At 32.0% G+C, this 27241-nt stretch overlaps 1 protein-coding gene across 1 annotated transcript in view; it reads left to right on the top strand.

Moving 5' to 3' along the window:
* The first annotated feature begins 271 nt into the window (after window positions 1–271).
* The window catches only part of LOC145312208 (uncharacterized), an 86953-nt gene continuing 59983 nt past the window's right edge, over window positions 272–27241 (top strand). The window contains exons 1-3 of the mRNA XM_080151422.1: window positions 272–442; window positions 24057–24104; window positions 24854–25372. Of these exons, the coding sequence (XP_080007548.1) occupies window positions 420–442; window positions 24057–24104; window positions 24854–25372 (590 nt within the window). The 5' untranslated portion in view covers window positions 272–419. The remainder of the gene's footprint in view (window positions 443–24056; window positions 24105–24853; window positions 25373–27241) is intronic.

Genomic DNA, 27241 nt, shown 5'->3' with positions numbered 1-27241 from the left:
ATATATATACATATATATGTATATACATCCTAAATGATATGAACATACATGTTTTGGTGTAACTATATAAACGGGAGGCTCACAGAAAAACAGACTCTTAAAAGAGAAAATGGTCGAGGGGAATTTATAATATATCAAGAAGAAGGAGGGGAGGGATGGGGGGAGGGAGGGGGAGTAATAAGAGAGTATAGTATATATATGTTGTATGGTTCTACTTGGTTTTCGAGGATTTTTCTCTACTAAGCAACCACTACTATATATAAATCAGCTGACCTCGTCATACAGCTGACTAAAGGTTTATGTAAACATTTTAGTGACAAGAAATTAATAAAGATTCTTTCTTGAACATTTTTTTGGTGAAATAATGGCTTTTAAACCATTGGAGATTTTTTGAGGTTTAGCCAAATTTCAACGTTAAAATGGATAGATCTGAAATTGAAAGGTATTTTATTTTTATAACTTATTATTAGATAGATATACTTTTTACTAGTTACTAGTTACGTGAAATTTTAGATATCGGTCCTTAAAACAGGAAAATAATTAAAAATTTAATTTAATTATGTAATTTAAACAATAAAGTGAATTAGTTTCGTTTAAATAGAAATTTTATTTAACATTTGATAAGATTTAATCATAGTACTCAACTTTTAAGACCAAAACTTTGAGTACCAACATAATTTACAGTCAAATCCAACTACCACCCCCCCCCCCCAGCCTAATTTAACCAACTATAACCATGTAATAGAAGCCATATATAATTATAAATATGTGTTTTTAGACTTTAGACAAATACAAAAGTACATAACTAAAATGAGATTTTTTTCATTTAATAACGAACTCTATGATCGGTTTAGGCTATTTACAGTCCTCCCTCTTCTAGATGCTAGGGCTTCAATCTATAGTTGTATTATGAAAGCTAAACTTTTTTTAAAACTATTGTTTTTTATCTTGCTAGTTGCTTCGCCCCTAGGGGGTCAGGAAAATAGCCTAAAACAACCAAAGACATTTATAGAGCTTTTCTGAAAATTTTAATAAATTCAGACAAGTAATTATCGAGACCTTTAGCTTTAAAACTAACAATTACTACTTTATATTATAGGATTGAGAAAAAGACAATTTGTGAAAGTTTTTTAGCTTTTCCTTATAAAAGTTTTATAAGTATTATGAACTATTATTTTCATGTCTCTATGTAACTCTACTTCATTAAACCAAAAAGAGGGAGTTTCCATCAAAGTGCATAGTTGAGCATAAAACACATAACCACCTTATTTTTTAAATTAAATGAAAATAGGGGGGGGGGGTAACTTAGTTTTTTTTATATCTTTATGCCTACCTCCTGCAAGGGCTTTAACCCTACCGGGGCATATACTTGCGGGAACATACGCCGCGCTGTGGGGATACCCGGTACTCAATATAACCTAACCTAAGGTATTCGAAAAACCCCCATCTTATTATTTATTTCAATAAACGGGGGGGGGGGGGGGAGGTAGTGTTGTTATGCTAGGCAATTTGAAGGATAGCAACCAATAAGAACTTTATAATGCTCGTTACGGACGGATTGGCCTTAATTGTAGAAAAGCTTCGCTTTTAAAAAATGCGTATTTCCCAAAAGAATAATAATTGTATAATAATAATGTTATAATTCCTATATGAATGATAGAAAGTATTATATAATCTTCATAATCTTTAATGAAGAAGGAACTACAATTCCGGAACAAGATATCCAGTTTTGGTTGGATAGGACAATAAAAGATTTTCTTTATTTCAGCATTCATTTTTTCTCTGACTGATTTAATGATCAGCGCTATCCGTTAAGGATGGGAGGAGGAAGCAAGGACTTCCATCCAAGCTTTTTAATTGGGTGGGAGGGGGGGGGGTGATAATCTTTATATTATAGAGGTAAGGAAGTCTAAGCTTTTTTATTGGGGATGGGGGAAGTAAAATTTAAAAAATTGGGGGTTACACTCCTTTAACCCACCCCTTGGACGTCCCGGAGCGGAAGAAGTATTAATAAAAAAAGAAAGGGGGGGGGGTCAGTATGTTTTTTGTCAGGTTAAGTTAGGTTATATTGGGTACATTTTAACCCTGCAGGTATTCCCCATCACCCTCATAGGGGTTAGACGTTAGAAGGAGCAACACTCACTCATTTATTTTCAATTTATTTCTAAAATCAGCTAGGAAGGGGTGCTATGCACGCTATGCACTTTGAGGGAAGACACCAGTGTTTATTTTTGGTAAAAACTGAATATTGAATTTGGAAAGACAAAAATTTATCTTCAATTCTTCACATACCAATCCCTTTACGTTTTCATAGTTGTTATCAGAAAGATTATTAATTAGATAATAATTAATTTTTTTGGTAGCGATGCTACTCTATAAATCGATATAACCGTCTGGCTGAAACATTTTTAAACTAACCCTTTAAAGATAGACAGCTGAAATATTTAATGAAGATTTTCTTGAATGAAGAAGGGGTTAAATAATTGTATGTCCCCATCCCGTGGACACTTTGCCGACTTTCAATTTGGTCTTCGCGAATATTAACACAGCAAAGTCACTACAAAAAAAAGATGAAAATTATCCCCTAATCTGGATTATGGTAGTTGTATAGGTTATACATCTATACTTATACATCTATTTTTATGACCACTAAACATCTGGTCTATAACTTACTTTGTCCTTCAAGTCCATCCATGCTTTTTTCTGCTTCGCTACTTAAGGATGTTGCCATCCTTTGTTATTGAAAAGGATTAGGTTACACAACAACTGATTACAATTATGTCTATTCATTATAAGGATATTCGTTTCTTTAACATTCGTTCTGTAACTCTTTAGGTCTGAGCGCGCATAAATATTTAATAAGCCACCCTTTTGGTTCAAAATTGTGTAAAAAGTGTATAGTTTTGCTTCTGCCTTTTAAATTTTTTTGTAAATTGATTTGTTTGAAGTAGCAGTATAACAAAGGTTTCATCATTTGTTCATCAACATTGAGGGTGTTTATCAATTTATCGTCTATTGTCTCTTCCCTCCTGACTCCTGAGCTGGATCTTTAAATCATTTTATTGGTGAGCCAGATCGGGGTGAGCCAACTTTCCACCAATAAGAGCACAGCATTTTATAAAATGCCGCGCTGTGATTGACTGAAATTTGGCGTACCCCGATCTGGCTCACCACTAAAATGATTTAAAGATCCAGCTCTTGTAAATTTTGCATGAAAAATTTAAATGTAAATTGGTGAAATATATTTCAGTTTAGAATTAATTACATTTTTTTCTACCAAAATTTAGAGTCTATGGAGGTTTTTGGTAAATAGTTATTTCTTTCATCGTATTATAAACGGCTTTCCGCGGATATAGAATGTACAATTATAAGATTAAAACTAGTTTTTTTAGCCCCGTGGTGCCGAAGATACCGGTTAAAAAAACTAGTTTAAATCTTATGATTGTACATTTTTATATTCGTAGAAAACTGGATATAATACGATGCTAGACATAGTTTTTTTTCGTATGGATGAGAACCGGTTCCTATCCACCGGATTCGAATGAATACGAGAAAATGTTTATAAAACTTTGGGTACCAATATAATTTATAGTCCAATGTCCCCTCCCTTCCTGCTATATCTAAATTAAAACTAGATTATTTATTATCGAGAACAAAATTTTCATAATTTTTAAAGTTTTAAAGAGAAGCCCTTGTTATATATAATCCTGGAATAAATTATCATAATTGATATTTATATTTTTAAAAGTTTTATATAAAAATACAAAATATTTTCTATTTAATAAGGTATAAATAAACTTCTTACATTTTACGCATTTAATCTAAAAGACTTTTTCTTAAAATATTTTAATTAAATTAATGACTTAAAACCTTGAATTTTAATTAAAATTCTGCTTTTAGCTTTGTCGAAAAAAATCTTTTTTAATAAACATAACCTTATTTTCAAAAAGCATACAGAAATTTGCTGTAAAATAAGTTTGTTAGTGCCAGTGGTTCATTTTTCACTTGAAATGAAATAGCAAATCAAATTGCAATATATTTCTTTGGATTTTAAGGTAACGTTGAACTAAAAAATTACACTGGTTCTCAAAGTGTTATACCATGGTACCTTCGTTCAATTTTGATCCTCTGGTTCTAAACTTAGCAGTGTCCAAACTTTTCAAACAATGATCTAAAACTATAAATTTCTATATTAATTTATCGGCCATTGTCTTATCTTTTAAAATCTTTGCCTGAGCTGGGTCTTTAAATGATTTCAATGGTGCGCCAAATCGGGATGAGCCAACTTTCCACCAATGCAATGAGAGCACAGCATTTTACGAAATGCCGCGCTGTGATTGGCTGTAATTCGGCGCGCCCCGATTTAGCGCACCATCGAAATGATTTAAAGATCCAACTCTGGATTCCATTTGTGTTCCAGACAGAACCTCTTAGCACAACAAAGCAAGGATGACAACATATATAAAAGTACAACTTAAATATACCGAGGGAGTTTTAATCTAAATGGACGAATACAAATATGTGCTTCTTTAATTATGATTTCTTTTTTTTCTTTTTTACTGTTCTCTCTCATTTTCTCCCCTCCCCCCCCCCTCTCTCTCTCTCTCTCTCTCTCCCTCTTTCTCTCTTTCTCTCTTTCTCTCCCTCTCTCTCTTTCTCTCTCTTTATCTATCTATGAAATATTACATTAGTTAGTTTTTTTTTGATGCTACAAAGAACAAACCATTATTATAGGAAAGCTTTTCTCATAATGATCTTGGCAAAAACATTTTTCCAATTTGTTTTGAGTATTCCAGGAATTCAGCCACTGCTAGTGCAACTCTTGTTTCTTTCAATTAGAAGATTTATAATGTACATATTGTTTAATTTTTACAATACCTTCTTAGGCTTACATGTTTCACTACAAGATAATTTTTAAAAATGTAGTAGGCATTTTATGAGAAAGGCGTTTTCTGAGATGGGCGTTTTCTGAGATGGGCGTTTTTTGAGATAGACGTTTTCTAAGATAGGCTTTTTTTGAGATGACCCCCTTCAGGCAACTCTGGGATAGATGGATTAATAGATACATTGTTTATTCATTTGTTAAATCAATTTTATTTTATTTCTCGTGGAAAATTGTCTTTTATTCCTTTCTATCATGCTTTTTATTAAATAGATAATCATTGTGTTGTATTAGATAGTTTTTATTCTTATACAATATACACATAAGATTAAATATTCATTTCTATTTAGATTCATTAGTTCTTAGAAAAAGATACCTTTATAAAATAGATAGATAATTTGATAGAATATTATCGTTGGGACTAAAGTACAAAATAAACAATCTAAGATTTGTAAAAATAATAATAACAATAATTGTTAAAGTAATTTTGTTTTTCGTAATTGTGGGTAAACATCAAATAATCGTCCATTGTCTTTTCCCTTTAGATCCCTCGTAAAAAAAATAGACTAAACAAAACCTAAGAATTAAAGAAGGTGTCCTAACTTATGTGATATTTAAAAAAAATTGCTAGTCGGTGTTTTTAGTAAGTAGTAGATGTAAAATGATCCATAGAATTTAAATATGCAATCGTTTATTTCTGAAGTAATTTAAGTTTTTTTTTATCAAAAAAATTAAGTTGGTTTTAAGGTTTTTAAAAAACTTAAATTACTTCGAAAATAAGAGGTCTACAAAAAAACGATTGCATTTCTAAATTCTATGGATCATTTAACATCTGTTACTTACTAATAAAAACACTGACTAGCTATTTAAAAAAAAAATCACAAAAGTTAGAACACCTTCTTTGAAAATAGAATAGTCTAAAACCATGTTATTACCCATATTAAGCTTCCCTAGAATTCTCTAAACTAATTCAGCGTACTGGTTTTCGACCGACAACCATAAGACCTTACTACTATATAATAGGAAAGAATACAAGTATCTTCTATTGCAGATTCTTTATTTGTTGAATCTTTACAATGCAATGGATGTAGAATATACGTGGATGACATAACAGTAAAAAAATTGTCGTCAATTTAGGATGCAATTTACCCCCCGCATTTTTTGGTCGGGCCGTTTATCCAGTAGGTGGAAATCGATGGGGTAAAGGTGTGATACCATTATTTTAGCCCGCTTAATAGTTCAATTTATTATAGAACATGAAATTGTGTAAGATTCAAGTTATAATACATCCATTATCTTTACTATTTGCCTTTAAATTTGGGCCCCATGCACCAAACCAATCCTTCTGTTTATTTAAGCCTCTCGCAGATATCTTGCCTATACATTAGCACGGTTAAAAACAAAAATAAAACTCTTTTAAAAAAAACTAATCTTTTTCTATAATTAGAGTTGGTCCGTCCGTACGTCCGTCTGGATCTATTAGCTCTTCTTGTTATTTTAAGCATGTTCGAATTGTTCTATCGATTTCAAACTTTGTATTATGATTCCTGTATTAGTTAGGTACGATTTAAAAAGCGTAGCAACTCTATATTCATTACCAGAATATCCGTACGTTCATTTTAAACATGTTGATTTTTATTTTTTCACAGCTATTTTTTATGTGATAAAATTGTTCGATTGATCTGATTTTTGGAATACTGATTCCTAGGACAACAAAGAACAATGTTATAAGCGTTGTATCTCTATAATCAAGTCCTGAAAATGTAAGTATACGCTTAAACAGTATCCTGTATTTAAGTAGTTTTTCAACAAATTTACTTAGAATTTTGTTTCGAATTTTATACATTGATAATCTGATTATTCAGTTCTGACACTCTACAAGTGTTAATGTTCGTTTGAACTACCATTTCAGAGCTTCGCTTTTATTGATGTTGTCATCTTTTTAAGTAAAGTTGATGATATAAACATATTAAAACTCCTGTTAAATTCAGTGGTGTTCTTAAAGCAATATAAACCATCAAATAAAATTTGTAAGAGTCCTCTAAACTAAATTCAAAAGTAAGGGGAGGGATGGTTTACTAGGTTCAACAAGGTATTTTGAGGGAAAAAACAAAAAAACTGTAACAATATGGTTTAATCTTAAACAGCTGGAAGTTATTTTCAACTTTTTATCTTTTCAAAATGTAAATTTGTGGCCTTGCTACTGCATATTATACCTGCCTATCTGTTTCAATGTATATTGTATATGGATTCTATTTCAATATATGGGCAATTTCCCTAATAGGACACATAATCTTTCCAGCCCCCCCCCCCCCCCCCCCTACTGAAATAGATTTAAAAGAAGTTATTGCTTTGTTTGTTTTACCCAAGATATGGCCCCACAAGGTTAGGGCCCACAGGAGTTTCATAGAAAAAAATAACCTTATTTAAAGTTTGTTAGAAATAAGGAATAATGTTGGGGGGGGGGGGGTTGCTAGATAGTCTTTTTAAGGGAAAGTCCCAATATATGAATAACATTTACATTTCTCACACACAAAATTCTACACAACACACATACCAAAAGATACCAAAGTTTGAAAATTCTATTTTCATACACTTAATTAAAAAAGTGTATAAAAAGTCCTTTTAAAGAACTTTCAAATTTACAGCATAATTAAAACAATGAAGAGAATAAAATATGTCCATGTTAAAAGGTGCATTTGTTTTTAAAATACTGAACTTATGATGACAGAAATCAAGTATACTGATAATGTATGTAAGTTTAAAAGTACATGGAAAAATAACCACTAAATTACTGCCTCTAAAGTTTGATTTTTTTTTGTTAATATTAGTAAATAAACATCTTTGAGAAAAATTAAATACATTTACTGTACAAAATTGGACCCTAGAATTACCCCCCCCCCCCTTCCTCCATATAGTACAGAGGTAATAATTAATTTGATAATGATGAGACACAGCTGTCAGGGAGGGAAGGGAGGGAGGGGACATTGGACTGTAAATTATAATGGTACTCAAAGTTTTTAAGATAATTTATCTCATTTGTTGGCTGCTATTCAAACAATAATTTTAATCTACAGAATGGGGATGTAAGGTTGTACGGGGATTTGCAAAGTAAAACTTGTAGCTGGCTATATAATAATAACCCTTTCTTCCTCCGATCTATCCATTTTCCTCCTACTCGATGAACGAACTGGCCAAAAGTGATGTCCATGTCATAATATCCATTTATATTCTACATCCATATATTGTCCATTATCTTATACCTTGATTTCCCTGCACAGTACTTCTAGACAGAATAGTAACATGTCAATACCTTAACTATAATCTAATTTACACCAATAAATGTCAATTTTGTATATACACTACTCTACACTCTGGGAGAAAGGGACTGTTTATTACACTAGTCCCCAAAATTTTATAATAATATTTCTTATTCCTTGGTTTAACAACTTTGGGAACTTTTATTGAGTTTGTCTAATCGTTTCAACCACTAATTGTAATCTACAGAAAGGGTAATTTTATTTACCATTATTGAGGATGTACATCATTGGGCTGTTTATAACACTAGTCCCCAAAGTTTTATAATAATATTTCGTATTCCTTTGCTTAACAACTTTGGGAACTTTTATTTGATTATTCTGAACGTTTCAACCACTAATTGTAATTGTACAGAAGGGCTTAATTTGTGTGTCATCATTGAGGATGTACATCATTGGGTTGTTTATTACACTAGTCCCCAAAGTTTTATAATAAAGTTTCTTATTCGTTGGCTTAACAACTTTGGGGACTTTTATTTAATTTTTCTAAACGTTTCAACCACTAATTGTAATCTACAGAAGGGGTAAGTTTGAATATCATCATTGAGGATGTACATCATTTGGCTGTTTATTACACTAGTCCCCAAAGTTTTATAATAATATTTCTTATTCGTTGGCCCAACAGCTTTGAGGACTTTAATTTAATTTTTCTAAACGTTTCAACCACTAATTGTAATTTACAGAAGGGGTAATTTTATTTATCATTATTGAGGATGTACATCATTGGGCTGTTTATTACATTAGTCCCCAAAGTTTTAAAATTCAGTTTCTTTTTTTTGTTGGCTTAACAACTTTGGGGACTTTTATTTAATTTGTCCAAACGTTTCAATCACTAATTGTAATCTACAGAATTTGTGTATCATCATTGAGGTTGTACATCATTGGGCTGTTTATTACACTAGTTCCCAAAGTTTTATAATAAAGTTTATTATTCCTTGGCTTAACAACTTTGGGGACTTTAATTGAGTTTGTCTAATCGTTTCAATACTAATTTTAATCTACTGAAGGGGTTAATTTGTGTGTCATTATTGAGGATGTACATCGTTGGGCTGTTTATTACACTAGTCCCCAAAGTTTTATAATAATGTTTCTTATTCTTTTGCATAACAACTTTGAAGACTTTTATTTAATTATTCTAAACGTTTCAACCACTAATTTTAATCTACTGAAGGGGTTAATTTGTGTGTCATTATTGAGGATGTACATCAATGGGCTGTTTATTACACTAGTCCCCAAAGTTATATAATACAGTTTCTTATTCCTCGGCTTAACAACTTTGGGGACTTTTATTGAGTTTGTCTAATAGTTTCAACCACTAATTGTAATCTACAGAAGGGCTAATTTTATTTACCATTATTGAGGATGTACATCATTGGGCTGTTTATTACACTAGTCCCCAAAGTTTTATAATAATGTTTCTTATTCCTTGGCTTAACAACTTTAGGGAATTTCATTGAATTTGTCTAACTGTATCAAAACTAATTGTAATCTAATTAATTTGTGTATCATTATTGGGGATGTACATAAATTTATCGGCCAATGTCTTATCACTTTAGATCCCAGTAATACACTACTACACATTATTCAGGGTTATTCAGGAAGAGAAAGGACATTGGGTTGTAAATTGCACTGGTAACCAATATATATTTAATAGCTTCGTCCCTAGCCTCTAGGGGCTTTGTCCCAAGAGGTATAATTATATCTTTTATTACCTGGAGATGCCCCCACTCCACCACTAATTTTAATAATTAAAAAAAAATTGTGTGGGGTTTTTTGTTTTTGTCCCACCCCCCAAGAAAATAGCCTAAAACCACCACAGGACCAGTAGGTATATTCCCTGAAGAGTAGAATCCGATTGGTTCAGTGGTTATCGAGATCTTAAGGGACAGACGGACAGACAGGCAAACGGACAGACAGACGGACGGACAGACATCATTCTACTTTTTATTATAGATAATACCATTTTCTTATTAATTTTCTTATGAACTTCAGCACTTTAATAATTCTTGATTGATTAGATTAGCTTTGCATTGCACAAACTTTTAAACCAATAATTTTAAATTACAGTAGGGTTAATTTCTTTAACATCAGAAAATATGTAAATCAATTTATCGTCCATTGTCTTATACCATAAGTTTATTTTTTTGGTGTGGGGAGGGGGGATTGTTAAATTGAAATAAAAAGTAAACGCCATGCGAATTCTTACACAATATTTGAAATCTGGGTTTAAACCCTTTAGACGTCGAATAGTTAAAGTAAAAGGGTGTTAACCCCCTAAGACTTTGAAACCTCTCATTTTACCCTCCTAGAATTTAAAAAAATCAATACATTAACCCCCATTAAATAAAAGCTTCGACGTCCCTTCTTTAGGGGTTAAACAAATTCCTTCCTTCTTGTTTTAGGGGGGTATTATTTAATGATAATAGTTATTTCTTTCATCTTATTATAAACCGCTTTCCGCGGATATAGAATGTACAATTATGATTGTACATTTTTATATTCGTAGAAAGCTGGATATAATACGATGCTAGACATAGTTTTTTCGTATGGATGAGAACCGGTTCCTATCCACCGGATTCGAATGAATACGAGAAAGATAGCTATCACACATCAAATACAGACAGGATAATTAGGTTAAAAAATGTAGATATTTACTTTATAGACATTTGTATTAGTGTTTAGTTAAGAACAGAACCCTCCCCCCCACCCGTCCCAATAATCGACGAACCCCAAACTGTCCCACTTTGAGAAAGACGATTCCAGTGACGTCATATTCGTTTAGGGAAGGGGGGAAGTAAATCTCTTCCCTTTTCTCCCATCTCTTTTGAAGAGATTTTCTTTCCCCCTTCCCTTTTTCTTTCCCGAAACGTATATGACGTCACTGGAATCGTCTTTCTCAAAGTGGTACAGTTTGGGGTTCATTGAAAAAATAAAAAATAAGGAAAAGGAAGGGGTGGGGGGGCTTAGTTTTTTGTTTTTACTTTAGGCTAGTTAGGTTAGGTCATATTGAATACTTGGCACCCTCCCAGGGTTAGGCACTGCAGGTATAGGCTAGCATTGTAATGGGCCTCCGCAGGGCTTAGGTATAGAAAAATTACTCCCTCCGCCCAAATTCCTTTTTTTTTGAAAACCAGGTGGAAGGGGGTTTGTCAGTGCTCGATAGGCCCTTTGTGGGAAACCACTGATATCTGTATTTGCTTTAATAAAGGGAATTATTGACTTTCAATAATAAAACACATATCTGTGCTGTAGGTATTTTACAATATTCTATATATTGATATGCATATTGATATCAAGAAATACACAAAGCCAGGGGGGGAGGGAGGGGACATTGGCCCGTAAATTACACATGTACTTAAAGTTAACAAACATATTATTTCATTCGAGGGCTTAAAAGAATTCGGACTTATTTGCAATTAACTGAAAGATTAATTTTGTTTATCATAATTGGAGTGTACTTTACTAAATCGTCCATTGCCTTATCCCTTTTTATCCCCGCATGTAAGCATATTGTGCATAGCATACTTGATCACGTGTTTCAGGCAGTGACAGAGATCTTAAGGGATAAGACAATGAACGATAATTTAGTGTGTTCACCCAAGGATCATGAGAGAATGGAGGATATGTTGATGTAAATCTTCAATTATCTATAATACAAAGTAGTACGATGTCTGTCTGTCTGTCTGTCTGTCCGTCTATCTGTCTGACGCCTAAGATCTCAGTAACCCCTAACAGATTGGGCTCTACTCTTCAGGGAATATACCTACTGGTCCTGTGATGGTTTTAAGCTATTTTCTTGGAGGTATTCCCTTAAAAATGAAAATACCTCCCCCCAAAAAAACTAAAATTTAAAAAAGGGTCGACTACCCCCCCTCAAAAAAATTTACTCCTCCCCCCAATTTTTTTATTATTTTTCTTTAGAATTTAATAAAATAGAAATAGGTTGATATCAAACCTCTTGGGGAATCGCCCCTAGAGGCTAGTGGCGAAACCGCTAGTTATAATAAAAACTAGAACTTCCAAAGAATAAAATAGTTTGGAAAAAGTTTAAATACTGCTAACTTGTCCCACAGTTCTCATCTATACTGAAAAATTATGTATAGCATAAGTATTACAGACAATTTTCCATGAATATCAAAATAAGATCACAAAGTTAATAACAAGTGCCTTCAGAACTGGTTTTAATTTTGTAATTTTCCATTTTAATATCCGCAGAAAACTGTCTATAATACGATGCGGTAAATCATAGACGTCCAAGGGGGGGAGGTAATGGGGCGATTACCCCCCCCCCCCATTTAAAATTTACCCCTACCCTGGGGGTGCCGTAGGCACCCCCAACCATTTAGGAGGGGATATTTACCCCCCCAAACAATTTTGGGGGGGTAAATACCCCCCCCAAAATAAAAAATCTGTAATAAAAAATTTTTTTGCGCGCTTTGCGCGCATTTTTAATACTAATTATTTAATAAAATTTAAATTACCCCCCCAAAAAGTTTTACCCCGGGGGTAAATTTTGGTGGGGGTAAACTAAATTTACCCCCCCCCCCCCCAACAGACTTCAGGGGGGGTAATTACCCCCCCAATCAAATTTTACCCCCGGGTTAAAATTTTTGGGGCGGTTAAAAAAATTTCGGCGCGCTTCGCGCGCCATTTTACCCCCTCCAAATACGAATTACCCCGGCCCTTAAAATTTTTTAACCCCCCCCCCAAAAAAAACCTTAGACGTCTTTGCGGTAAATAACTATTCTTGTTTCCTTATATTCTTGATAATATATTGTTTTACAAAAGTGTGGAACCATGAATATGATAATGGCCTAGAACTTCATTTACAAACCAAACTTTTTACATTAACTTCAATTTGCCCATTGTTTAAGTCTATGTGTTGACAGGGAGGAAGGGAGGGGACATTGGACTGTAAATTACACTTGTTTCCCAAAGTTTAAAACCACATTGATTTATTCTTAGGCTCAAGAGCTTTGGATACTTTATTAAGTTGTATGTTTTTCTAAAATTTTCAACATTTTAATAATAGTAGTAATTTTAATACAGGAGGAGTATTTTTTATCATCATTAATTTATTGTATATATCTTATCCCTTAAGGCCCCTGAAGGAAGGAACAAGTAGATTTTAAGAATGTTCTAATGGTTTATTTTGGTTTTATTTTATTGTATACTTCAAAACTTTTTATATGGAGAAATTGAACGTTTTAAAACTTGCACAGAAAACTACATTAATGTAAAAAAACTGAAAATAAGACGTATTTCTTCTTTTTTGTTTTTGTCCATTTCTTCATATCAGGTTAGGTTGGGTTATATTGGGTGGGGTTTAATTTTTACATCATCATTATTGATTTACATCCCACAGTTATGGAATCTTGACCACAAAGAATTTTTTATCCAATCTTGACAAAAGAGGAATTTACGTAGAAAACGCCTATGTAAATTGGAAAAGTTATTTGCAAATATGATTTCTGCGGATTTTCTAATTTACATAAGTGTTTTCTATGTGTATTCCTCTTTCCAAAAATACCTCACTTGTCAAGTTAGGATAAAAAAATCTTTGTGGTCGAGATTCCATAACTGTGATCCCAAATATTGATATACATCCCAAATTTCCCAAACAAAAAGACCCTACCATAGATAAAAAGTTTATACACTAAAAGTTTGGACAACCCAATACTGTCTCAAAACACAGCTTTTGGTACCAGTATGAAGTACAGTCGAATGCAGGAATAAGGTATAACCAACAAGGAAATTAAATCTAAGATAATATTTGGGGGGCAATTGGATAATAACAAATCTTTTTCTTGGCAGCTAAGACAGATAGGAAAAGTTAAAATATGTAAGGAAAAGAAAGTTAAATATTTTAATAAATTATTCTTTTCTTATTGTTAGATCAAATAATTAATTAATTTTGAGGAATAGTTTCGATTATTCCACCCCCACACACCTCCTACTGACGCTTATCTATAATACAAAGTAGAACGATGTTTGTTTGTCTGTCTGTCTGTTTGTTAAAAAAAAATTAATCTAAAACACGAAAAATTTGTTTGATAAAACCTCTTGGGGCAAAGCCCCTAGAGGCTAGGGGCGAAGCCGCTAGTTTCCTAAATAGATATAAAAATGGTAGTGGACCAAATAATGCCATTTCTCGCGGTCGTACGCCGTCATAAGTAATGTTGGAAGTGTGACGCAAATTTCAGATCTCATTTTTCGCTATTTGATTTACTATTTATCTCTATAAGATAAAAACAATGCTTGCTAGCAGGGGCGTCCAAGCTTTTTTTTTTGGGGGGGGTAAAAAATTTTAGGGGGGGGTAAAATGGCGCGCGAAGCGCGCCGAAATTTTTTTTTACCCCCCCCAAAATTTTTACCCTGGGGGTAAAATTTGATTGGGGGGGGTAATTACCCCCCTAAAGTCTGTTGGGGGGGGGTAAATACTACCCCCAAATCTGTTGGGGGGGGTAATTACCCCCCCCAAACTAATTTAGCCCAGGGGTAAAATTTTTGGGGGGGGTAATTTAATTATGTAAAAAAAGCACCTACCTAATCTATTAAGTTAATAAGTACTATCCTATAACATAAAGTAGTAAGTAAGGTTTATTTGACTATAGCTTCAGATTTCATTACTTTTAATACTGAGTTCTCCTTTTTAGGAAAGCTTCACATAGATCCCATGATGGTTCCACACTATTATAGGTCAATCCTTTGAGTGGTTTTAGGCTATTTTTCTCCTCCCTTTTTACCCTTTAGAAAACACGAGTTCTTAGATGCTAAGGGCGCCACTACTATTCAAATATATAGTAGTATCTCATTCTTTAGAACATAAAAATACAATAATTAACTCACTAACCAATGAACCAACATGATTATACTTTAAAGTGAAGCGTCTTATAGGTCCTGGTAAGTTTTATAACTAGTTTTGAGACACCCTGACATCCTCCCAAAAGAAATCGCCTATAGAAATTCTTTTTCAGTATTTAATGAAATATTTAATTTAGTTAGGTATCTATTTTATGGAATCTTCAGTGCTTTACAATTACATCATAGATCCCCGGGATGGTTTTAGCCCTCATAAAGGCCCAAGCAAATAAAACATGATTACTCCCTCCCCCCCCAAAAAAAAATTTTCAGTAAAATTTTTTTTTTAGAAACATTTAAATTTTTTTAAAGAACATTTATTTTGGGGGGGGGGGGTAAATACCCCCCCCAAAATCGTTGGGGGTGACTACGGCACCCCCAAGGTAGGGGTAATTTTTTTTGGGGGGGGTATTGTTCAAAAAATTTTGGGGGTGCCTACGGCACCCCCAAAATCGTTTGGGGGTGCCAAATGGCCCATTACCCCCCCCCTTGGACGCCTATGCTTGCTAGATTATTAAATTCGCTATTATATAAAGGTAATTTTTTTCTAAAATCGCGAAATCTGGGATCTGAAATTTGCATCACCCTTCCAACATGACGCATGACCGAGTACAACAGCGAAACATGGCATTGTTTGGTCCACTATCCTAAAAATGAATATTGATACAAATTTTACCAGAATATATATACAATAGAAAAAAAGCTTCATTATAATGAAGAATAAAATCACTGATGAAAAACGTCAATAATACTATTCATATTTTATATTATATATGTTAATATCATATATATAATATTCATTTATATTCTATAGATAAGCAATCCATGACGTTTACTGTTATATGAAAGTGCAAGTTTTAAGGTCAAAACATATATGAAAGCAAATATTTTACACACTTTTAGCTGTTATTTACGTTATTACATTCGTTTGATCTCAAAGTAATATATTTTTGGAACTTCATGTGAAGTTCGGCCGCCAAATTTTGAAGCATATTTTATTACCGGAATAAGTTTATGAAAAAACTTGATTAAATAAGACAGAAAGGTGGCAAAATTAGAAAATTATATTGGACATCTTGTATGCTAAAGTACTTACGGTTGCACGAAATTATACAAGGACATTTATCGTAGTTGTAGAGCAGCTGCGCTGCCCTATTAAAAATGTAAATATTCTAAACCACATAAACCTTAATTATATTCTGTTTTGTTTTGGCAAACAGCTATTAAAGTCAAGAATCTAAAAGGATAAGACAATGGCCGAGAAATTGATGAACATTCCCAATGATGATACACAAAATTACTCCTTCTGAAGATTAAAATTAGTGGTTGAAACGTTTAAACACTCAACTTAATGAGCCATCCAATCAAAATTATCAAGTTCCCAAAGTTGTTAAGCAAATGAATAAGAAAATGTTATTATAAAACTTTGGGGACTAGTGTAATAAACAGCCCATTGTCCCCTCTCTCTCTCTGTATAAAAGTATACAGCATGACCCTCGAAAAAGTATTTTTAAGCATCTGCAGCCTATATTTCTCAATAAAATATTAAAAGATTCATATGTACTTGTTCTCTATAATTTTCTACATCAAAGAATATCAAAATATTTTTTTTACATCAATTAACAGCCAAGATTTTTAAAGCCAAAGTTTGGAAAAAGTGCTTGAGAAACTGGATATTGCTAAATATTTCTTAGTTTTTTATTAGTATATTACTTTCTATCAACCAGTTAAAAAACAAATAAGAAAGAAGAGCAAGTTTACAATTCATACATTTTTTTTGCATTAAAAAACGTTACTTTTACATAAAAAAAAACTACTTTTCAAATTTTAATGAATACATTTTTCTTAAAACCATTTTCCCTCAAATCTTATAATATCTCCCACTTATTAATATGACCTTAAATAAACCCCTCCCCAATTTATGCTCATTACCGGAAGAATTAGCGCCACCTTTACCAATAAATTCACGCCCACTCATCAAATTAATCTAAGACACATAAAAATCATTTAAATTGTTAAATGTTTATTAAAAGTTTGTAGCTGTAACTTTTTGGTTTTTTAACTTATTTTGATAAAATAAAAAGTTTTTGATTTCTGTTTATGTTAACTTTCAATTTGCTACTATTTTTTATAGGATTTCTTTCTGTGAGGGTGTTTTTGCAATTTACACTAATCTAAAAATGCCTTTTAGAGCAAGTGAAAAAAGTGCTTTCAGCATGAAATAAATTTCTTAGAAACATCTTTATATAAGTTTTATAAAAAGTATTGAAATTATGAGGAAAACACGTCATTTCACTTTTAAAAAACATTTTTCTTGAAAAGTTACTTTTTCCTAAGCCACTTTTTCAAAACTTTGGTTCTAAAAATCTCAGCTGTTAATTGATGTAAAAAAAAAATTTTTATATCTACTTATGAGGAAATCTACAGAGAACAAGGACATATACATTTTTTGATAATTCATTGAGAAATATGGGCTGCAGATGCTTAAAAATACTTTTTCGAGGGTCATGCTGTATTACTAGAACATAACTCAGAGAGGGAGAGAGAAAATGAAATAGTCACATAATAACGTAATCTTAGGTATATAACAATATACAATGAATTTATGTACATACACAATAATGAGAAACAAAATTACCCCTTTCTGTAACTAATGGATGAAAAGTTTAGACACAACTAGTTCAGAACTAACCATTAAAAAATCATGTATAGTCGTGACAACGCCTCTTGAGGGGCGTTTCGTCGTTTTTTTACAGTAGTTTTTGATAGTTTAGGTTAGGTTAAGTTAGGTATGGTGATTGCTCTGCAGGGGCTAGAAATAGGAGAAAATCTACTGCTAAAATACGACGAAACGCTCCTTAAGAGGCGCTGTCACAAAAGGGACTATAACCCAAAATTCTATAAAAATGTTCTTGTACAATCGAGTTAGAAAACATTGGTTACCAGAATAATTTACAGCCCCATGTTCTCTCCCACCCTGGGTTTAAATAGGAATTATATTCCAACATTAATGGTTTACCATGTTCATTTTACAACAATTTTATCGTGTTAAAAATCTAGTTTTGGTGTTTAACTGGAATATCTAGATTGAATTAACAAATAATAGCATAAAACCTGATACAAACACAACATAACATCATGTTATTCATGAACTAAAGTAATTAGAACGATATTGAATATTGATAAAAATGTCAAATGTTTTGTTAAGATTAAAAGCGACAATATGATATTTCGCGAAGACGAAGAAAGTCCCTCAAAAAAAATCAGCATGTTAGGTCATAAAACAAGAGATTATTCATCTCTTTTTAAGGTTTTTTCCCCACTCCTCCTCTCCTCATCCCTCACATTTATGACGTCATGAGGGACTTTCTTCGTCTTCTATTTCGCCCATAGCCTAGGTGGGGTGAGAGATTAGATATTTTCAAGGGTGCCTAAATAACATTCCTAATGCCTTTTAAGCATACCAATGTTAGGCCAGTATACATTTACCATTAATCAATTACAATGTATACTGGCATATCATAGGTTTTTTTATTGTATGACGTCATTTTTCATCAGGCACTATAAGCTGCTTATATTTTACATGTAATGTACAATAACAAAATATGAGAATCTATGTTTTAAGACAGATTAGACATCAAGTTTAAAATAGGAATCAGAAACAAATAAATAAATACATATTAGTTATTTTTCGCATCGTATTATAGACAGCTTTTCACGGATATTAAATGAAAAATTATAAGAATAAAACCTAACAAAACTGGATTAATCTTATGATTTTGATTTCAATATTCATGGAAAATGTTTTAATACGATGCAATACATGCATTTTCAGCACTGCTGACAACCGGTTCTAATCCAGCAGATATCAATCGGTTTAGAAGCCAAAACAGACAAAAATATTATTAACGTCATAAAAAAATTATGTTATAACAATTTATACATAATGTATTTTTATGTTAATTTAAAATTATAAGTGTAAGTAAAGATTATAAACGTAAAAAGAATTATAAGCGGCTTAAAATACGATCAAATATTCTATTGTGAAACAATCATTTTATGTAACTAATAAACTTCAATTATTATTATTCAAAATGTTTAGTTTATTATTTTTTTTAGACAAAAAAACTAGCTTGTAAATTTAAATTTAAAGCATAAACATTTTAACATAATTCTCTTAAAATTGAATACGATATCAAACGAAAACTTCATATGTAAGATTAATGTCCGTCCGTCCGTCTTACCCGTTAGATGTCGGTAACCACTTGACTGAGGGGCCGGGGGGGGGGGGGGGGGGGTTAACATAAAATTAATTAAAATATTCCATTTAATGTAATTATTTTATAAAAAAAAATATCACCTTTATTCATTAAGAAAACATTTTCTTTTTGTATTAGGTTGCTAATTAATTTTTAAAAATAAAAGATATTTTATGTACTATCATCAAGGAGGGAGGGGACATAAGACTGGTATCCAAAGTTTTATAACAAGTTCTCTTATTTGTTGCTTGATTATTTGTTTATACATTATGAACCAAGAATTTTAATGTACAAAAGTAGTAACTTTGTTTATCATTATTGGGGGTATGCATCAATTTATCATTAAGATCCCTAAATTTCCTGTTTTGTCTGCTAAAATTTAGTAAAAAAGGGATGAACTCCAAATGGATTTCCTATTCTAGCCCTAGTTTCCTAAAGTGTACAGCAGATAACCCAATTATTGCAGACCCTTTTTTCTGCTACTCCGGAAATTTGTAAAAACAAAGCGATTTATACATTATACATTCAAAATTTTAATGTTTAAAATTTAAATTTTTTTTGGAAGTTTGAAGCTTTTTTAGCTAATAGCAAATTTCGAGATAGGACGCGGACGCTAGGTACACTTTCGGAAACTAAATTGGAGTTCATCAAAAAAGGATGAACTGAAATTAGTTTCCGAATGTGAACACATTTTCCTAGGTGTTTCCCAATCCTATCTCAATATTTGCTACTAGCTAAAAAACCTTCAAACTACAAAAAAAATCAAAATTTGAATGTATTAACGATTTATACATTATACATTCAAAGTTTTAATTTTTCAAATTTTGATTTTTTTTTTGGAAGTTTGAAGGTTTTTTAGCTAGTAGCAAATATTGAGATAGGATTGGGAAACACCTAGGAAAATGTGTTCACATTCGGAAACTAATTTCAGTTCACCCAAAAAAGGATATAGGTGTGAATCCACTTCCGCATATTCCGTAATCAACATAGTGTTTCATAATTGTCAGGGACTTTAAAAGATAAGACAATGGACGATAAATTGATATACAATACCAATGATGATATACGTCTTCTGTAGAGTTTAATTATTGGTTGAAAAGTTGAGTACTCAAAGTTTTTTTAAGACAACTAATGAAAGAACAAGTTTTAAAACTTTGGGTACCAGTCTAATTTATATTCTGATGAGAATATGAAAATGTTATTATAAAACTTTTGGGACCAGTGTAATAAACTACTCATTGTCCCCTCTCTTACTCTGTGATTTTACAAAGATATATTTTTGTTGAAATAGATGGACACCTAGGATATTACAAGTAGATTTAATTCTTTTATCTCACCTGCGACTTCAGGGCCATGACAATGTTTTCTAAAAAATTAATCATTTAATCAGTCATAAAGAGTTGGGGTCTTAAAAAATGAGGGGGATGTAGTACTTTGGATTAACCCCCTTCTTCACTTCTATGGACTAAAGCAAATAAGAAACTCCAAAAATCTATGAATTGGGTTGTTATGGATTAACTAAGAATCTTAAGGGATAAGACAATGGACATTAAATTGAACATTGTACACCCTTAACTGTGGTAAACATAATTAACCCTCATACAAAGCAAAATGAGATATTTTGTTCCATTGGGACCTGTACAATTCACATTAAAAATACATTATACCTCATTAAGAAATAATCGTATTATATAAAGTAGTGAGATTAATTTGTAGCTGAAGATTTTGATAACTACTTCACCGATCAATTTCTCCATTTTAGGAATCTTTACATAGATCCAGAATTGTTTTGAATTTTATTTCTTTTTAATTTAGGCGTTTAGGTGGTTTTTGTATTTCTCCTACATCTCAATTAGATGCTAGAGGCCCAACCGCTAGTTCATTTCAAGTCTCTGTAGACAACTTTTATTTAAATATCCTTATCTATGTTTTAGTGAGTTATCAGGGTTATATTTGAACACCTGAGAAGTCTCTCTAAATATCTAAGTCAAGCCGTGCAATAAAATTATTAAATCTTAAGTTACTCCTTAGCTAATAATCTATCCTTATACTAAAGTAACAGGATGTTTGTCTGTCTGTCTGTGTGTCTGTCTGTCTGTGTGTACCGAAGGATCTCGCTAACCGCCAAACCGATCGGGTTCTCCTTAACAGGGTAGATTCTCATCTGTCCTGGGAAGGTTTTTAACTATTTTGGGGGAAGGTACTACCACCCTCCAAAAAAAGAAATGACAAAAAAATTGTAAATTTTCTTAAAATCTGGGAGACTTCAGCGTCAAATAAGGTGGTATCGTACATAAAAAATTAACTTTAACAAACAAAAACATTTAAAGTGCCACTAGAGGCCTCTAGGGGCGTAGCCGCTAGTAAAATAATATAGAATGAAAAGTCATGAATTTAAAAAAAAAATATCATACAACAAACAGACTTTTAAAGAATGTTCACTTCTAAAGTATATCATTTTACCTTTAAGTTTTTTTTCAGAAGCAGAATATATAGAATAATGAAATATTCTAATATGACGTCATTTGGGATACTTTGGCCAAAAGTTTTTAAATTTATCCCCTTTTTTTTAGACATTATAAAGAGCTTCAAGTGCTAATTATGTATATTATCATTCTTGTAAATAAAAGATAAGACTATTAGTGTGTACAATGTAACTTCTCAGGGATCTAAAGGGATAAGACAATGGCGGATAAATTAATAAACATCTCCAATGATGATAAATAAAATTCCATCTTTTGTAGATTACAATTAATGGTTGAAACATTTGGACACTCAAAAATTCATCAAAAGTCCCCAAAGTTGTTAAGCCAACGAATAAGAAAACAGTGTTATAAAACTTTGGGTACTAGTGTATTAAACTGCTCATTGCCCCCTTCCCTTCCTGGGAACTTCTACATTAAGCTTCCTCTCTTATTATCTATCCTAAGTATTATTAGTATTATACTCGCTTTATAACATTTACAGTGATAAGGACCCAGGTGTTTGGTGACCAAATTTTATACAAAAATTCCTAAGTGATAACTTAAAAAAACACTTTTATTAGTTTGAAAATTACTATTAAATTAATTTAATAAAGGTATGGTAATCAATTAAATTCTTTTTAATGAAACAACAATAAACATATGCTTTGGTTCTAATTTGATCTGGAAGTCCAAGATGGAGTGGCTATTTGACTGTAAATTACACGGGTATCCAAAGTTTTATAACGATGCCTCATAAACTAGTTTTTAAACCAGTAGTGTTCAAACTTTTAAGCCAATAACTTTAATCTGCATAACAGGTAATTTTGTTAATCATCATGAAGGATATATATAAATTAATAATCCATTGTTTTATCCCTTTAGATCCCTACCAAAGGTGAATTATTTGATTAGGTTAATAAGAAATTAGATATTTCTTTTTTTAAGAATATCATGTTACATATAATAAAATTAATTAGGTAGGTTATGCTTAGATAAAATAAAATAGGATTTGAATAAAGATAATTGAAATAGTAAGGTATCTAACATTAGAAAATAAATGATAAAATGATATAAATCCCTTATGATGACAAACAAAATTACCCCTTTTGTATATTAAAATCATTGGTAAAAATGTTAGGATAGCTTAGAAAAGCTTAGAACCAACCAAGCAAAATTTAATAAAAGTTCTTATGGTTTTTGTGCTAACAAATAAGATAACCCGGTTAAAAATCTCGGTTAATAAATCTATAATATATCTATGGTTTTTACTGACCATCTAGTTTAATAAATCTATTATTGTGTCTGATTATTAACCATCTAAGTTAATAAATCTATTATTCTATCTGATTGACCATCTAGTTTAATAAATCTATTATTGAACCTAATTGAGCATCTAGTTTAATAAATCTATTATTGTATCATATTAACCATCTGGTTTAATAAATCTATTATAGTATCAGATTAACCATCTAGGTTAATATATCTTTTTTTGTTTCAGGTTAACCATCAATAAATCTATTATTGTATTAGAATAACCATCTAAGTTAATAAATCTATTATTGTATCAGAATAACCATCTAATAGTAATTGGTTTCTCTTACATAATATAAATGTTTATTAGTGTCTTTTTTTGATTTCTTATCCTCACAACTCAATTTAATTATATTATAAAAAATTTCAAGTTTCTTATCTATAATACAAAGTAGAACGATGTCTGTCTGTCCGTCTAAAGCTTAAGATCTCTTAACCACTGAATTGATTGGGCTCTACTCTTCAGGGAATATACCTACTGGTCCTGTGATGGTTTCAAGCTATTTTCATGGGGGTTGGGACACCCCCAACCCCCCTTAAAAAATGAAAAATCCCCCCCCACCAAAAAATTTTTTTTTTACTTTTTCTTTGTAAATCTAAAATACGAAAAATTAGGTTGATCAAACCTCTTGGGGCAAAGCCCCTAGAGGCTAGGGGCGAAGTCGCTAGTTCCTTAAAAAAGAGCTCTAGGAATGAAATACACTATCCCCACAAATAGTTCTTGGTGCATTTCCTCAAATATTTTTCGTCATAGAAAATACGATGAGTTAATAATTGAATTTATATTTGATATACATATTTGTATGAGATTAAAAATCATAATGTAAACTCTAAAGTGTCGATGGAAAGCAGCAATTTAGAGTATTTTATGTGCATGCTATGTGTATCTCCGAAGCTAGTGGGTACCTGGCAGCACCTAATAAACATTATTATTATTGATAAATTTATATTTTTGTTTCAGAGGATGTGAGGGTGGAAGAGGAGTGTATGAACAAGTGAATTCAAACAGGTATATCCACACATTAAATCTCAGGGATCTAAAGGGATAAGATAATGGCTGATAAAGTGATGTACATGATCAATGATGATATACAAAATAACCCCTTCTGTAGACTAATTACTGGTTAAAACGTTTAGACAAACTACTTAATTAACCAACTAATCAAAATTCAATAAAAATCCCCAAAATAAACATCCCAATGTCCCCTTCCTCCCTGATTAAATCTATCGATTGTGAGGGAAGGGATTTATGACTATAACTCCCCCCCCCCCCCCATAAAACCAAAATATGAGTCAACAAGGTTTACTACATTCATGACAGCAAGACTCAGCAATAAAGACAGTCGGACAAATATTAAATTATTAATGTGAATACGTTGTAAAATTGCTTGAATATAGATTTCAGGACATACTTACATTTTAGAACATTGTCAAAGAGATGTTCTTCTGACAACATTGTACCTTGTCGTCCTAGGAATCATCATTAAAAAATTAAAGATCATAGGACTTTATATTTTATTATGGCGGAAAGGCGAAAGGAATGGCAGACCGACATATTGCATTATAGTGTGGCTTCGCTTCTAGAAAAACATAAAATCAAATAATTCCTTTGTAAGCAGCTTATAGTGCCTATAAAAATGACGTCATACAATACAAATGACCAATGATAGGCAGTATGCATTTTAATTGACCATTGTGAGGCCAGTAAGACGTAATTTTTTGTTGGCACTATAAGTTGCTTAATTTCTTTGTATTCAGGAATACCTGTGAAGCAGATTGTGACCTAGCACAGCAGCAGAGGTGTGAACCACCACCTTACTCATCATCTGATTGGACAACAACATCTGTTGCTCATCAACAACATTATCATAGTCAACCACATCATAACAAACAACAACAAAATCCACCAAATTCTTCTCAGACTCAACAACAAAAGTATTATCATCAACCACAGTCAAACTATCAACAGCAAAATCAACCGCCACAGCATATATCCAGACAGGAAGCATATAATAAGAGTCGACAGGTGGTTGACAACAACACATCAAGTTCAAGCCAAACCTCTTCAACAACCAAATTATCCACCAGCAAATATAACTCGCGTCACCAACAGCAGTTGATTGATTCAAGTGGAGACTCAACAACCGCCGGTGCAGGAAGAAGAAATCCAGGTAGAGAGAGCTCGCCGCAGTTGTATGGTGGTGGACCTGGAGGTTACTATCCTCATCCTGGTGGGAATGGTTTGTCTGCTGGACACTCAACTTCGAGGCTTGACAGGTAGGATATTTTTTCAGGAATTTTTAATGATAGGACAATGAACGATTTATTGGTGTACATCACAAAAAAGTTATTAAAAAAATTATAATTTCTGTTAATTATAACTATTAATTGAAAAGTTTGGACATAAAATGTTTAAACCAATTAATCAAAATGCATATATTCAAATTGAGCGAACGAAAGAGATGATTTGGGACAAACTTACCATTAAATAATTTAGGAATTCATAGTCATGTTAAATAAAATAAATTTATTCTTATCTTTTCTGACATAATGCTAATTTGTATTACATAAATAATCTCTAATAATGAAAATGTAAAACATCTAGATGATCAATCTCTTATTTAATCCAAAAGGAAAAACGTTCATGAAAAACATGACCCGAGGGCATTTTATTTTTATATGATCGAAATAATAATTCAGCAAATAATTCCTAGAATAAAACTTTGTTTGAAAATATTTCTTAACTCAAGTTATGGTTTTGGATCCAGGGATCTAAAGGGATAAGACAATGGCCGATAATTTAATGTACATCCCTAATGATGATATACAAAATTATCCCTTCTGTAGAATGCAAGTGATGGTTGAAACCATTGGACTCAATGGAACAACCAATCAAAATTCAATAAAACCTCCAAAGTTGTTAAGCAAAAGAATATGAAAACCTTATTATAAAACTTGTGTAATAAATAATAAAGTCTGCTAAACTTTCAATTTAAAGTTGGACAGATTATGCCCGATTTCCCATCTAGGGTAATACATCTATTTAAGATTTCTGGAAGTTATACATTCCTTACATTGTTAGGAACATTCCTTTGTTTATTAATCAAAACTATGATCTCATATTAGGATATAACAAGTATATTGACAAAATTATTCGTTTAAGTGTACAGGAGTAAATATCATTTTTTATCGTATTCATTCGAATCCGGTGGATAGGAACCGGTTCTCATTCATACGAAAAAACTATGTCTAGCTTCGTATTATATCCAGCTTTCTACGAATATAAAAATGTACAATCATAAAATTAAAACCAGTTTTTTTAGCCCGTGCCTTCGACACCTCGGGGCTAAAAAAACTGGTTTTAAACTTATAATTGTACATTCTATATCCGCGGAAAGCGGTTTATAATACGATGAAAGAAATAACTATTAATGAATTCTGAATTTTGTGCTTTACAATGTTTACACGCCTCTAGAGGCCTCTGGGAACTATTGAGTGAACGGGGGAGTGGGATGAAGACGATCCTTAATTTTTAATTTTAAGAAAAATTTGTAAGGAGGGGGGGGGGGTATTTCTCTTGGGACGGTAAATAACCTTCTTCTAAAATAGTTATGAACTTTCCCTGTACCAATAGGAAGCTTTACTGTAAAGGAGAACCATATTGGTTCAGCGGTTAAATACATATTTCGCTGCTCTGCACTTTTATACATACTTTACACTTTTACTAGCGGCTACTCCCCTAGCATTTAGTGGCTATGTATTCAATTCAAAGGGGAGAGAAAAATAGTTTAAGCTCAATCCATGAATTAAGATATATATAGCCTAAAACCATCACAGAACCTTTGTGAAGCTTACTTAAAATAAAGGTCCTAATCGGTTTAGTAATTTAGATCTTAAGCTTCAGTCAAAAGCTTTACTACTTCATATTGTAAGATATATATAAAAAAATAACAAATTCAATCTTATTTGTTAACATAATTTTCTGTACCTTTTCATCTTAAAGTTTGTATTTACCACCACATTTCTTGACGTATTCTTTTATGACAGGTAAATTTATAGTCTGGTTTTATACACATTATTTTTATCTCAATTTTATTTTTTCCATTATTCAGCCTTACTGAAAATTCATGTATAGCGTCGTCTTAC

The sequence above is a fragment of the Acartia tonsa genome, chromosome 2, assembly GCF_053477335.1.
Source record: "Acartia tonsa isolate MP-2025a chromosome 2, ASM5347733v1, whole genome shotgun sequence".
Lineage (NCBI taxonomy): Eukaryota > Metazoa > Arthropoda > Copepoda > Calanoida > Acartiidae > Acartia > Acartia tonsa.
Note: the sequence above shows the minus strand (reverse complement) of the source record. Positions and strands in the feature narration are given on the sequence as shown.